General features: G+C 37.8%; 1 protein-coding gene across 1 annotated transcript in view; it reads left to right on the forward strand.

Moving 5' to 3' along the window:
• The window catches only part of dync2h1 (dynein cytoplasmic 2 heavy chain 1), a 123,592-nt gene that overhangs the window by 80,932 nt on the left and 28,101 nt on the right, over positions 1-14,559 (forward strand). The window contains exons 72-79 of the mRNA XM_084418454.1: positions 1,263-1,328; positions 1,510-1,560; positions 1,644-1,721; positions 2,406-2,537; positions 2,617-2,689; positions 10,652-10,812; positions 11,986-12,111; positions 12,622-12,732. Of these exons, the coding sequence (XP_084274580.1) occupies positions 1,263-1,328; positions 1,510-1,560; positions 1,644-1,721; positions 2,406-2,537; positions 2,617-2,689; positions 10,652-10,812; positions 11,986-12,111; positions 12,622-12,732 (798 nt within the window). The remainder of the gene's footprint in view (positions 1-1,262; positions 1,329-1,509; positions 1,561-1,643; positions 1,722-2,405; positions 2,538-2,616; positions 2,690-10,651; positions 10,813-11,985; positions 12,112-12,621; positions 12,733-14,559) is intronic.

The raw sequence follows: 14,559 nt of genomic DNA on the forward strand, positions 1-14,559 counted from the left end.
GAGCCCTCCTTATGTTCCCATAGCGATGACCACGCCCACTTTAAACCCCCAGCACCAATCAGAGCCCTCCTTATGTTCCCATAGCGATGACCACACCCACCTTAAACCCCCAACACCAATCAGAGCCCTCCTTATGTTCCCATAGCGATGACCATGCCCACCTAAACCCCCAGCACCAATCAGAGCCCTCTTTATGTTCCCATAGTGATGACCACGCCCACCTTAAACCCCCAGCACCAATCAGAGCCCTCCTTTTGTTACATGTTAATTAGTCGCATGACTTGAGGCAAAGTCAAATTTTTAAAAACTTTATTTTATAAAAACATAATTAAAAAAAAGTGTATTTATTTTCTTACATGATAACTGGCTGCCACTCACTGAATTGGTCACATGACTTGTTGAGGCAGTCAAAATGTATTTTATTTAATAAAAAAAAAAAGACATTATTTTCTGACATAACAACTGGCCCCCACAAATAAATACAAATTTAAGCTGAACTAAACCAAAGCTGAAATAAAAATAAATGAAACCTAAATATATATAAACATATATCATATAAAAAAGAATAATGACAAAAGCACATAAAATTACCAAAAATTAAACAAAAATTTTTAATGAAAATTCATCATATTAATAAAAGCTATAATAGTATCTAAATAATGATAAAAACGCTGTTCTGGCAGTGTTTAAGTGTTCAGTCAGTTTTGTACAACGCTACACTTCAATATTACATAATTATTGAAGTGATGAATTGAAGTAAGAAATTATGAATAATTTTTCCATGAAAAAGAGGGTCGTTTTTTGACAGCCTTATTCCTGTATCATATTTTGTCACATCCAGTCCTGCTTTGATATTTGTAAATGAAATCATTTTATTTCAAACAGACAGTGAAAATAAAGTCGTCGTTGATGCAGCACAACAAAGCGAGGAGTGTGAATGTGTTCAGCATGTCGACAGCTTCATTGATTCCAGCGACAGTGATCTAGTTTTGGTGTGCGTCGGCCTAGCCTGATTGAGTTGTTGTTTTACGTGGGAAGGAGACCAATTTCTCCTGCGCAGAACCTGCGTTTCTTCAGTGGGAGAGCGGGAACGGGCCTCCAGCACTGGCACTGTGTCACATTCATTCATTTCAGCATTCATTCGTTTATGCGTTTGGCAGACGCTTTTATCCAGAGCGGTTTAACATTGTATTTCAGGGATAGATCTTATCAGTTCATGCATTCACTGGGAATCTGAATGTCTCTGTGTGTCCGTTTTACAGGCGGATCAGTTGATGTTTGCACTGCACTTTGTGAAGGGAATGAACCCAGACCTGTTCCAGGAGAACGTAAGTGTGTGTGTGTGTGTCTCATAATGAATCCGGAAGGAATGATAACGCTTCTGTTTTGGCTCGTCTACAGCAGCGACTCTGACAAGACAAATATGTTGTTATTAGCCCTTCCAGTAAAGCACAATCAAACTGAATGACTCGTGTGTGTTTGTGGCGCTCTGATGACTGTGTCTCGCAGGAATGGGACGTGTTCACTGGCCTGATCGTCGCAGACATGGTTCGGAAGACGGTATGAATCTTTTTTACGTTTTTCTTGATGAAATGACACTCATCTCCTCTCTTCAGTCATATAAATTCTCTCTCTTTCTTCAGGACTCCCAGAAGTCTCTGCGGGAGCAGTTTCCGTCTTGGATTGATCAGGAGAGGCTGATGGCTGTGGCTCTGCTCAAGGTAATTAGGGTCCTATGATATCCATGAAACGGAAAGACGGAAAACAGTCGTAAAAAAGTTAATTTACAGTGTGACGCAGGATGTCATTGAATTTGGCAAATGACTTCATGTGCAGAGAGCCGCTCTGAGAGTCATTTCAGAAAAATTATATTAAATACAGAAGCTCAAAGGTCTTCAGGACAACCTGTCAAAATAAAAAGTTTGAAATTATGACTGAAATATAGTGCTATTATACAGTAGAGTGCACTTCTCGAAGTAATAATGATACAAATAATATTAATATTTTTAAGGAATATCACACAATTGTTTTAATTTTAACAGTAAACCTCTATTGTGCAGCACTTTGTTTGTCAAAATGGTTCATTTGAATTTTATTACATTTTAAAAGGTTTTAATGCCCTGCATTTACCACCATTTTTGATAATAAACTTGTATTAAATCATGAATCCAGAAATATAAAAACAGACAGAATTAAATTAAAACAACTCAGAATTTCTCAAATAAAATAATTTTTTTTTAATAAAATGGTAAATTGTATAAATGTCTTGATTTCAATTAATTAGACATACTTTTTGATTACTAAAATTTTATTTAACCATTTAAACAAAATAAAACCATTAAATCCAAAAATGACAAAAAACAAACTAAATGGCTAAATGTGGGTTTCTCTCCGTGTCTCTCCAGAGCACCTTCCCAATGTTGTATCAGTCTCTCTGTCTGGACGACGCAGACCTGTGGCTCACATTCTCACGCAGTTCCTGCTGCGAACAGGAAGTCCCGCCTCCCATTGCCAAGAAGATCTCCCTCTTTCAGCAGGTCAGGTGTCAATCAAGAGTACGCACCAATCAGAGTGCTCAGATTAAGCTTACTCTTTATTCCTCTGTTTCTTTCTCAGGTGTTGGTGGTCCAGGCGTTACGGCCGGATCGCTTACAGAGTGCGATGGCAGCATTTGCCTCTCAAGCTTTGGGTAAGTGCAGAGAGAGACCACACACACACACACTAACCCGACCCCTAAACCTACCCATCACACACACACACACACACACACACACACTAACCCGACCCCTAAACCTACCCATCACACACACACACACACACACACACACACACACACACACACACTAACCCGACCCCTAAACCTACCCATCACACACACACTAACCCGACCCCTAAACCTACCCATCACACAAAACTTTCTGCATTTCTACATTTTCAAAAATCACATTTTATTATGTTTATTAATAAATTTTCCTTGTGAGGACCAGCAAAAAGTGTTCACAAAGTAGGGAATCTCAAGTTTTATTATCCTTGTGGGGAGACGTACACACACACACACACACACACACACACACAGAGATCAGAATCAGTCATGTATAATCTATCTGATGGCTGACTCTCACTCTTTGTCATCAGTTTGTGTCTCTGGAGTTTAATTATGACGCATAGACCGAACTCAACCTTCAGATACATTATAAATACATCTCACGCACAGCCTTCTGTGTGTGTGTGTGTGTGTGTGTGTGTGTGTGTGTGTGGTCGATACAGGGCTATTGATTTAGGTTTAGTCATCAGCTTATTATAACTTTCAAATTAGCCAAGCGTGAAACCACACACACACAATTACTGCTGATTGATGCTCTCTAGGGCCACTTCCAATGAGACACAATTAAAACCTGAGCAAACACTACATTCATCTCTTTTACCTGCAACACACACACACACACACACACACACACACACACACAACATAATACTGAAAAACCTGAGCACACAAACATGCACAATTAGCCTTATAATACTGTCAGCCTGGATGGATAGATGGATAGATAGATAGATAGATGGATGGATGGATAGATAGATAGATAGATAGATGGATGGATGGATGGATGGATGGACAGACTGATAAATTGACAGCTAGATAGATAGATTGAATAAAATAACGATAGATAAATTGACAAATGGACGGATAGATAGATAGATAGATAGATAGATAGATGGATAGATGGATAGACTGATAAATGGATGGATAGATAGAGAGATAGAATGAAAGAACAATAGATAAATAAATGGAAGGATAGATATATAGATAGATAGACAGACAGAAGGATAGACAGACTGATAAATGGATGGATAGATAAATGGATGGACGGATAGATAGATAGATAGTTTCTCAGAGACTGAAATGTTTCATCCGTATGAAGTTTCTTTTTCTCCCTCTTCATCTTCTCTAGATTTATTCCGGTTAATTAGTTCTTTTATTGGCGTCGGTGTGTGTTTTATTAGCTTGTCTAATGATTCCAGTGAATTACAGCAGTTCCAGTGATGAGCACTGGTGTAACTGTGGCGTGACGCACTCATAAAGCGGAGGTGAAGAAGAGTCAGTGTGAGCGTCTGCCAGCAGAGGGAGCTGTTCAGCTCCGGGTTTGAGGAATCTGCTGTTATTTTGCAATTATCGATTCATGCTTGGACTTTATCTCTGATGTCCTCAAACAGCAGTTTGCCTCACTTATATGAGAAATTTATGAGTTAACTACCAATTGAACTCTTGACAGAAATGTGTTTTTAACGTCCTCCACTTCTCTCTTTTAATTCATCAGCTGCGAGATCAAAAACTGATCTTTTATTCGTAGGCTTGTGCGCTAACATCAAAGCTGTCTGTGTAATGTTTGTAAAGATGTATTCATCTAATAACGCTACAGTTTTAGTTTAGATGGTGTGAACAGGCAGCAGACGTCCATCAGGAGAGCACAACTGATGGATTTGCCAATTTGTTCATTTCAATGTTGAATTGAATCCATCCTGAGCCAAAGCCCTGACTCACTGCATTACCTCTATGTGCCGATCGTGTTTCTCCCGTCTTCAAGGTTACGGATAGATATAGATTAAAAAAAAAAGTAGGTAACACTTTATTTTACAGTGTCATTGTTACATATGTTACATGTAATTACTGTAGTAATAACTATAGATTATGCATAATTACATGCAACTAACCCTCATCCTACCCTAACCCTATAGTAAGTACATGTAGTTAATATTACTCAGTACTTAAATATATAATTACACTGTAACAATGACACCTTAAAATAAAGTGTAACCAAAAATTATTAGTGCTGGGCAACGATTAATCACATCCAAAATAAAAGTTTGTGTTTAAATAATATATGTGTGTACTGTGTATGATTATTTTGTATATATGAATACACACATGCATGTATATATTTAAGAAAAATGTGTTATTTATATATACAGTATTTAAGAAATATTTGCATGTATTTACTGTATATTTATATATAATTTATATCATATATAAATATTTCATATATAAATAACAAATTTTTCTTTGCTTGTGTGTGAATTTATATATTCAAAATATATTATAATATTATAAAATACACATATATTGTATAATAATACAAAAAAAGATTATTATTTTTTTACCTTGCTTCTGGTAGAAATGGTGGAGATTAGTTTTCAGTGCCGGGTCGATGTTGCAGTAGCGAGGTTAGGTGTTGTGGGAAGGAGGAGGCGGGAACCGGTGAACATTCAAGACCCCTCACGGACGACCGCTGTCACATATGAGACCCTGGATCACGTCACCAGTCTCGAGTCGCACGGGTATATCTGTGGCAATCGCCAACAATACATTGTATGGGTCAAAATTATCCATTTTTCTTTTATGCCAAAAATCATGAGGATATTAAGTAAAGATCATGTTCCATGAAGATATTTAGTACATTTCCTACCGTAAATATATAAAACATGTATTTGTGTGAGTGAATGCAGCACAATCGCCAACATAAATGCACAACTTTAAAGGAGATTTTCTCAATGTTTAGATTTTTTCTGCCCCCTCAGATTCCAGATTTACAATAGTTGTATCTCGACCAAATATTGTCCTATCATAACAAACCATACATCAATGGAAAGCTTAATTATTCAGCTTTCAGATGATGTATAAATCTCAATTTCAACAAATTGACCCATGTGACTGGTTTAGTGGTCCAGGGTCACATATAACACAACACAACATTAGTCCAGGCCTGGTCCTCTCTCGTCCTTCACTGTCGTCGCTCCTCCTTTATGCTTCCGCTCCTCCGTGAGAGACTCGAGACCGGTGCGTCGCGCAGGTGTCGCTCATTATCAATCACGGCACCGGCCTCGCGCCGCTCTCCCACGGCCCTCGGCTTCGCCACCGTCACCCAAACCCACAGACAGCTGGCACTAAACCCTCTCTTCTGGGTTCAAGCTGGGCGATGATGTGTAACCTTAGAGTCCTGGAAACAGCTCACAAATCATCAGTGTGAACAGCAGCCTTCTCATTTCCCAGCACTCTCCCTGTCTCCATCCCTCACACACACACACACACACACTCGGGTCTCGTTACTGATAATACAGCAGTTTTGCCTTCACCGGTGGTTCCGCAGCCACATTCAGTGAAATTAATTGCCTAATTAGCAAATAAAATGGCTTGCTTGCTTGCCAGCGACTGTGGTTTAGTATGCAAGACATTTAGTCCAAGGGCGAACCATCGGTTAGTCTGTGATTAGCGTTTCCACTGTACTCTATAATTCATTTTTCCAAACATTATTGATTTCAGTGGAGGAAGAGAGAGGAGGACTACAGGGAGACTGGGATATATTTTAGTCTGCCTGCGGTCTCGGTTTGATCGTAGCAATGCCAGACGAAACCTCGTAGCCTCGACTGCTAATGCAATGCAATGCTCGTTAGATGCGGCTCTTTGAACGAGCTCCTGAAACTCACCCTGTTTCTAAACACAAGTTACTAGTTGGGGCTTGACTTTCACATGTTTGCTCATCAGCCACTGTGACTAGTGGTTTTTTAAAGTTACCAGCCACTCAGCGTTTCCACTGGCCACCATTTTGACGTCGATACCATGGGGAAAAACTGCCATATAGATATTTTTAATATTATCTCATAATTTGGCGGTATATTAGGCTGCTGTCACTTTAAGAGCTGACGCGCGGATCCGTTACACTGTTACACGTGCGTTTTCTTTCTCAAATGTTTACATTCACTGTGTAAAAACATCTGACTGTGTTTACGCGAAAACTCGCCAAGACCGGCGTGATGATATTTGAGCTATTATTTTGTGTGTATTTGAGTGTTTAAGCGCAATAAAAATAACTCTGCATAATATAAATAATAATAATGCACAAAATCTGTGGGAATGAGTAAAATTATGCTCAATACTCGCAATTTCTCGCCTAAATTCAATCCCTGTAATACCAATAATATTCATCCGGAGTAAATCTGTCGGAGAGATGAGAACAGCTGGCATCGTGTTTCCTGCGGAAGAGTTTCAGATATTCCAGTATCGATATGTGTCAAAAAATCTATATGTGCACTCAGTTTATTATTTCAGATGCCTTTTTAAAAAGACTACAATTGAAAAATATATATTATATATAAAATTCAACCCACCAAAGTGGCCAGGGGAGTGACTGTGTTACACATCACTGATGAAATACACACACATTTGGCATTTGCCGGGTGTTAATGTCAAGCCCTGAACGCTTTTATTCAGCAAGGACGCATTAAATTGATCAAAAGTGGCAGTAAAGACATTTATAATGTTACTAAAGATTCTATTTCAAATAAATGTTTTTCTTTTGAACTTTCTATTTATCAATGTAGATATCATATCACTGTGATATATAGATATAATATCAAAATGTATAATAATCATAAATGTTTCTTGAGCATCAAATCTAGACTGATTTGTGAATGATCATGTGACACTGAAGACTGGAGTAATGATGCTGAAAATCCAGCTTTGATCACAGGAATAAATTACACTTTACAATATAATCACATAGATAACAGTTATTTTAAATTGTAATAATATTTCACAATATTGATGTTTTTACTGTATTTTTGATCATATAAATGCAGCTTTGGTGAGCAGAAGAGACTTCTTTCTCAAACAGTGCACTGTTCCTTTAAGAAGAGTTTCTTCTAGTTCTGCTTGGTTGGATCTCAGTATTTGATGGAGACTAAAGGTTGTGTGTGTGTGTGTGTGTGTGTGTGTGTGTGTGTGTGTGTGTGTGTGTGTGTGTGTGTGTGTGTGTGTGTGTGTGTGTGTGTGTGTGATGGAGGCAATCAGATCTCCTGATGACCACCGTCTCGCTTCCGTGGATATGATCAGAACTGTAGATTTTCCTGTAAACAACACACAGTTTTCTCCTGAAAGCGCCTGCAGAAGACTCGACATGTCCAGGTCTCAGACGACTCACACACACACACACACACACACACACACACACACACACACACACACACACAGTCTGTCTCCCCCTAGGCTCACACACACACACACCTCTCTCAGGACGTTCTTCGGTGCTGAAAACACCTTACGGTGTTAATTACCCTTCACACAGGGGTCCTTCTGTTCCTCTCTCGTCTGTTTTCGTGTTTGTCGCTGCTCCTATCTTGTCTTTTCCGTCTCTTTTTCCTGGTAAATGAGTTATAATTGTGCAGAGCACTTTGGCTGAAGACGACGCATCCCTCTAGATCGAATGGGTTCGCTTGCAGGGTTACGCTGATGCTATAATTATTACAGCGCTAAAATAAATAATAACATTCCGCATGAATAGTGAAACGGTGCGCTCCACTGCCATTAGCTCTAATGCCGCGTCATGAGGAATTAAAGCAGAACTCAGTAAATCTTTAAGTAGGTCCTGACGAGCAGAAGGCCTTCTCCCCCGCCACTGCCATGAGGAATCACTGTGAGCCGCGGCCTCCGCTGACTCCTCACACACACGCCGCTGAGAACACATCAGGCTCGCTTACATTAGGACATTTATTTGGTTTTATTATGAACATTTAATATTTCTAGGCATAACATTTAACCTTTCAATTTGTATACATTTGTCTAACTAGATTTTTTAATTATTTGTATAAAATAAACTCTTCCTTTTTCTTTATTATGAACCTTATTATAACATTTAACATGCCAAGTTGTATAAATTCACTTTTTTTCACTTTATTCTTTTTTTTTTATCCCTGTTGTAACATTTTAACATTTCAAGTTGTATAAATTACCCATTTATTTATTTATTTAATTTATTTATTTATTTATTAATTATTATTTTTTATCCCTGTTGTAACATTTTAACATTTCAAGTTGTATAAATTACCCATTTATTTATTTATTTAATTTATTTATTTATTTATTAATTATTATTTTTATCCCTGTTGTAACATTTTAACATTTCAAGTTGTATAAATTACCCACTTATTTTTTTATTTTTTTATTTTTATTTTTACAATTTTTGTATCCCTGTTGTAACATTTCAAGTTGTTAGAAATGACCATTTTATTAAATTTTTTAACCTTTTGCAACTTTTAACATTTTAGGTTGTATAAATTAACATTTTATTTTATTATATATTTTTTTATTTTTTACCCTTTTGGAATATTTAACATTTCAAGTTGTATACATATATTTTTTTGTTTTGTATTGTATTTTTATTGTGTTGTAGTTTATTTTTAACCCTATTGCAATATTTAAAGTAAAGTAGTAGGTTGTAATAATTTGTTTTTATCATGAACCGTATTATAACATTTAACATTTCAAATTGAATAAATGAAAAAAAAAATTATATATATATATTTTTATTTATTTATTATTATTGTAGTTAATTTTTAACCCTATTGAAACATTTAAAAGTTTAGGTTGTAAAAAATGTATGTTAGTTTATTTTTTTTTATTATGAACCGTATTATACATTTTTGTATAAATTATTATCATTATATATTTTTTTAACCTTATTGTAAAGTGTATCCAGAAAATCTCACAAGTCCATCTTCTCCCACTTTTTTAATACCATAGTATTTTGAGGCAGTGAACTATGTCTCACTCTTCAAACTCTTCATCACAGATCAGCTCTTCCAGTGGTTTATGATAATAAGAGCAGTGTAGTGTGTGTGTTCTCTTCCCTTGATGGCGGTCGCTGATGTTTTCCTCAGTTGTCTGCTTGTATCTCTGTGATTTGTGGTCTGACATCACTGAAGGTCACGCTCTCGTTCCAGTGCTGCAGTTCCTAAAAGCGTCAGCGTCCAACTGGCCGCTAACTCTGTTTTTATTCACTTGCCAAAGCCAAATTTCACTCTCATCCGCTGTTTGGCGGGTGTTCACGTTGGATCCAGTTGAAAGGCTTTAGTTTTGAGTCTTAACGCTGTTCCTCAGAGAGAGAGAGAGAGAGAGAGAGAGAGACGTCCGTGTCTCTGTTAGCGCAGAGTTTGATGTCTAACGCTGAGTCACTGTGTGTACGCTAACTCTACATGCTAATGGATCTTTGTTTCTAATCCTCTTATAAGCGACGCTAAGCTACAGAGTCATTTAACGGCTGTTACGTGCCGTCTGAGACAGAATAGAGGTGTGTGTGTGTGTGTTGTGTTGTCCAGGTTAAACCTGCTCTGCGGAACAGAATAGCTGTGCGCTGGCCTCGTCTTGTGGTTGCTATGGAAACGTAAAGTCGCTTGAAGATATTCAGTCCCCTCTCAAGAGTGCAGAGCTCGACTGGAATGACAACGATGTGCCGCATTGTGTGTGTGTGTGTGTGTGTGTGTGTGTGTACATACATAGCGATAGTTTGCAAAACAAAATTGTCCTCAGAAGTTATCTAAACCTAGAAAACCTGCATTTGGGAATGTCCTCATTGGGGAAAATGCTTCATAATTATTAGTTTTTCTCTGAAAAGTTTTGTAGAATATCTGAATAACATCTGAATATCTTCTTCTGTGTTCGGTGTCGTCTGACAGCTGATGCTCCTCAGTGTCCCACACAGGATCAGTAAAGTTCCCATCTACCCCTCTGTCTGTACCTGAGGTTACCAGAGGACCGTCTGTCTGTCTGTCAGTCTTTATTATGCTCATTACTCGTGTGTGTGTGTGTGTGTGTGTGTAGGGATGAGGGAACTGTCTCCTCCTCCGCTGAATCTGAAGCGTCTGTACGGAGAGACTCTGGAGTCGGAGCCGCTGTTGCTGATCATCTCAGCCGGAGCCGACCCGTCACAGGAGCTCCTGGACCTCGCCAGTCAGACCGTGGGCCGAGAGAACTACCATGAGGTCCAGCTCACACACTCACACACACACACACACACACACACACACACATACACACACACACACTCTCACACACACTCTTGTACATCTATCTTTATGAGGACGTTCATTGAGACAATGCAATCTCTAGCCACTAACCCTAACCTTACCCATCAAGGCTAAGTGCCTAACCCGACCCCTGACCCTAAACCGACCCTTAACCTCATTATAACCTCATCCCTAAAACCAAGTGTTGACCCTCAAACGGCCCTTTAAAGGCTCTCAGAGAGAGAGGACCGGCCGAAATGTCCTCACTTTACTCTCTTTGTCCTCACTCCAATGGTCTAAAACTCAAACTGGTCCTCACAAAGATTGTTGTACAAGTACACACACACACACACACACACACACACACACACACACACACACACACACACACACACTACCTCCATACATACTGTATAATCAGACACACTATACTCAAATACCCCTGATAGAAACCAGGGTTATTATCATTAACTAAAACCATTAAAAAAAAACCATTTTCATTACTTGAAATGAAATAAACATTTACTGAAATAAACTAAAGTGTTTTTAAAAAGCTTATTTTGTTTCAGCTAGTGGCCAAGGCAACATTTCTCATTCTCATTTAGTTTAAGTTAAAGTACTGAAGCTAAATACTAAAACATAATAAAAACTATGTTATATAAAAATGACAAAAGCAACAAAATAAATAAGACTTTTAATACAATTAAAATGAAAACAGAAAATATAGAAATATTTATTTAATTAAAATAGTTGGAAACTATTTCATTTGGAAACATTTTTTGTTGGAAATATGATGGACATTTAGAATAGCAGTTTTCTATGTGAATATCTAGTAAAGTGTAATTTATTCCTGTGAATGTTCAGCATCATTACTCCAGTCTTCAGTGTCACATGATCCTTCACAAATCAGTCTAATATGATGCTTTGATGCTCAAGAATCATTTATGATTATTATCAGTGTTGAAAACAGTTGTGCTGCTTCATATTTTTGGAGAAAGCGTTTATTTTTCAGGATTCTTGATGAACAGAAAGTTCTAAAAGAACAGCGTTTATTAGAAATAGAATGTTTTGTAACATTATGAATGTCTTTACTGTGAGTTTTGATCTGTGTAATGCGTCCCTGCTGACTGAAAGTGTTGTGTGATGAAGGTGGCGATGGGTCAGGGTCAGGCTGATGTGGCTCTGCAGGCGCTCAGAGAGTGTGTTCGCTCGGGTGAATGGCTGTGCTTGAAAAACCTGCACCTCGTCACGGCGTGGCTCCCCCTGCTGGAGAAGGTAGCAACTTCCTGTCTGTGTATGAAGGTAACAGAGTAGCAGAACTCGGCAAAGGAGTCGTCGCATTGGTTGCTCTCGAGATTTGCCACTCTTTTACCTTCATATCTGTGTTTCATTATGAAGTTCTCTCTCTCTCTCTCTCGTCTGTCTTCTACTGTGTCATTAATTCTAGTTGAAATGACTGTTGTTGTGAAGTGAGAGTGAATCTGTGTGTGTGTGTGTGTGTGTGTGAGATAACTTGCAGATACTTTAATTGCTTTTTGTTTTCATTTCTCTGCTCATTCTAAAAATATGTGTGTGTTGTGCAACACTGCAGATCTGTAATGGGTTTGGAGTCAATCAGATGAGGCTGTGAGAGAGTCAATCCCTATAAAACACACACAGAAAAGATTGTTATTGGTTTGATGATTTGCATTCATTGATTTAATTTGTTGTAGTGAGACATCTTGTGTGTGTGTGTGTGTGTGTGTGTGTGTGTGTGTGTGTGTGTGTGTGTGTGTGTGTGTGCAGGAGATCAACAGTATGAAACCCAAAGCCGGCTTCAGACTCTGGTTGACTGCTGAGGTCCATGCGAAGTTCACTCCCATACTTCTCCAGTCCAGCCTGAAGATCACCTATGAGGTCAGTGTGTGTCAGTCCGTTCTCCATTTTAATCGATTCTCACTTAATGATCTTAAAGCGTAACTCTCGCCAAAATGCAACCTAGGCTCTTTTTGTGAATCTACCTGAGGCAAACTTTCGTGTAAAATCATAATTACGATGGAAACGGCACTTTTAAGATTGACCGTGTTTTCGTTCTCGGTCAAATTGCCTTGTGAATGGGAGTGAATGGGGCACGACTATGATAGCATCAAAAATCGCTATTTTTAAAACACTAAGAAGGCTCGACACAACATGAAACTGTGCTGGAAGTATCACCAGAGGCTCTACACATGAACTCCAGCGTTGAGAACAGTGTTTGTGTTCACAGAGTTTACTAAAAAGAAAGATTTTGAACAACTCACTGTCTCTGTGTCCGCCCGCATTTTGTCAGTCAAAAATAGTCGATCTCCGAATGCGAATGAACTGACTCTGAGTTTTAGTATTGCTTCTTATATGAGGATCCTTTTTCAAATACAAGGTCAATCTTGATTTTCACTAACGACAAAACAACAAATTATCCGTGAATTTATATTGAACGAAGCTTTAGGAGCTTTCCATCTTTACCCTCCTCCCTGTTACGTCGCTTTCGGAGATCGACTATTTGTGAACACAAACACTGTTCTCAATGCTGGAGTTCATGTGTAGAGCCTCTGGTGATACTGAGAGCACAGTTTCATGTTGTGTCGAGCCTTCTTAGTGTTTTAAAAATAGCGATCATAGTCGTGCCCCATTCACTCCCATTCACAAGGCAATTTGACCGAAAACGAAAATAAGGTCAAACTTAAAAGTGGCGTTTCCATCCTAATTATGCTTTTAAACGAAAGTTTGCCTCGGGTAGATTCACAAAAAGAGCCTAGGTTGCATTTTGGCGAGAGTTACACTTTAAATCCCAAGAATGGATACTTAGTCTGCTGTTTTCAGTTGATCCCTCAACAAAACTCCACTTAACATTATGTGTAGTGCGCCTAAATCACAGTAAGCTTTGTGAGTTACACTTTATTTAAAGGTGTCATTGTTACAGTGTAATTATATATTTAAGTATTAAGTAATATTAATTAACAACATGTACTTACTATAGGGTTTGGTTTAGGATAGTTACATATAATTATGCATAATTTACTGTTATTACTATGGTAAGTGCATATGTAACATGGACACTGTCAAATAAAGTGTTTGTTACTTTTGATCTGCATCAAAATCTCACCTTGCAGATTCTGTCAGTTTTATTAGTAAATTCAAACGATAAATACTGTTTTGACGCTCTTTAATGTGGCGTGACAGATCGCTGTAGCTGTGAACCGTCTCTCTTCCTCTTTACTACTAGTTATAGCATCAAATAAACATGAATGAACATCAGAAGGAATGTTGAAATAAACAGAAATCTCATGTAATCAGCGATTGCGTAACAATGATGCGTAACGCTATATTTTCCTCAGAAAAGCCATTTGTTGTCCATAAACTTGATAGTTAGCTAGAAAAATAACTCTAGATAGGAGCGTTTTGATGCACTATATTTCTTATTCATTATATTTTGCTTAACCTGTTCTTAAATATTTAATGCATTTAATTTTTTGAATAAATTTGTAGTGAAAACAGGTTTTTATGACAGCCACCAATTAAAAACTTGTAGTAGAAACATAATTATATCATTAAAGAGTTATTATTATAACATTTATTGTTATTATTATTATTATAAAAATATTCGTACACAAATCAGTTAATTTCACCTTTAATATTCCAGTAATACACCAATAGACTGGGTTCCCTGTGCAGGTTACAGCATTAGTATTTTCCTTGAGCAAAATT

Source organism: Rutilus rutilus (assembly GCF_951802725.1).
Source record: "Rutilus rutilus genome assembly, chromosome: 9".
Taxonomy (NCBI): Eukaryota; Metazoa; Chordata; class Actinopteri; order Cypriniformes; family Leuciscidae; genus Rutilus; species Rutilus rutilus.